Below are 1,158 nucleotides of genomic sequence, written 5' to 3'. Positions count from 1 at the left end.
TGCCCCCCTCCGTCCGCCTCCAGCAGCCCCGACTCTGTAGGTCCTCCTTTGAGACCAGGCCTCTGCTCCCACCATGTGTCCCCATGGTCCTCGTCCCCATGACGCATGCTGGGCCTTTGCACCCACAGGACCAGCTCCAGCAGAAGATCATGTGCCCCGGGCCCGTCACCTGCCTGACCACATCGCCCGATGGCCTCTACCTCCTGGCCGGCATTGAGGAGAGCATCTACCTGTGGGAGGTGAGCCGAGCTTCCTCTCACTAGTGTGGAGGCTCCAGGGCCGCGGACAGGATCCCCAGCCACTTCCTCCGGCGGCTCTGCAGACCAGCCGCAGATGACCTGTCCTGGTGGGTTGGCAGGTCCCTGAGCGCCAGCTGATACCAGCTCAGTGGTCAGCTCCCAACACTGACCACCAGAGGGCAGCGTCGTGTCATCCTGAGGCCAGGACTCCAGCTCCTGACCCGACAGGGTGAGGGGACCCGGGTGAGGGGACCCGGAGCTGCACGCCGGAGTTGGGCTGGGAATTCCTTGGTTCCTCTGCTCTGAGCATCTGGGATCCACCGCACACGGGGCCCCTGGCCACCTTCCAGGGGTGGGATGTGGCCTCGAGCTTTGTCCCAACCACAAGGCTTTGAGTGCATGTGTGTCTGTACCTGTGTGTACCTGCATAGGTGTGAATGTGCACACGTGTGTGTCTGCATGGAAGTGAGCTTGTATGTGCTCACATGGGTGTGGGCGTGTCCTGTGTGTGTGCTCACATGGGTGTGAGCGTGTCCTCTGTGTGTGTGCTCACATGGGTGTGAGCGTGTCCTGTGTCTGTGCTCACATGGGTGTGAGCGTGTCCTCTGTGTGCTCACATGGGTGTGGGCGTGTCCTGTGTGTGTGCTCACATGGGTGTGAGCGTGTCCTGTGTGTGTCTGCCCACATGGGTGTGGGCGTGTCCTCTGTGCCCACATGGGTGTGAGCGTGTCCTGTGTGTGCTCACATGGGTGTGAGCGTGTCCTGTGCGTGTGTCCACATGGGTGTGAGTGTGTCCTCTGTGTGTGCTCACATGGGTGTGGGCATGTCCTCTGTGTGCTCACATGGGTGTGAGCGTGTCCTGTGTGTGTGTGTCCACATGGGTGTGGGCGTGTCCTGTGTGTGTGCTCACATGGGTGTG

The 1,158-nt window shown here is 61.6% G+C and overlaps 1 protein-coding gene across 1 annotated transcript in view; it reads left to right on the top strand.

Annotated features, from left to right (window-relative positions):
* The window catches only part of WDR18 (WD repeat domain 18), an 8,265-nt gene that overhangs the window by 2,977 nt on the left and 4,130 nt on the right, over positions 1–1,158 (top strand). The window contains exon 2 of the mRNA XM_006897946.1: positions 129–239. Coding sequence (XP_006898008.1) covers positions 129–239 — 111 coding nt within the window. The remainder of the gene's footprint in view (positions 1–128; positions 240–1,158) is intronic.

Source organism: Elephantulus edwardii, unplaced genomic scaffold (assembly GCF_000299155.1).
Source record: "Elephantulus edwardii isolate Elephantulus edwardi_28Jun2011 unplaced genomic scaffold, EleEdw1.0 scaffold00217, whole genome shotgun sequence".
In the NCBI taxonomy this organism is placed as follows: domain Eukaryota; kingdom Metazoa; phylum Chordata; class Mammalia; order Macroscelidea; family Macroscelididae; genus Elephantulus; species Elephantulus edwardii.
The sequence above is the reverse complement of the archived record's forward strand: the minus strand, read 5'-3'. Positions and strand labels throughout refer to the sequence as shown.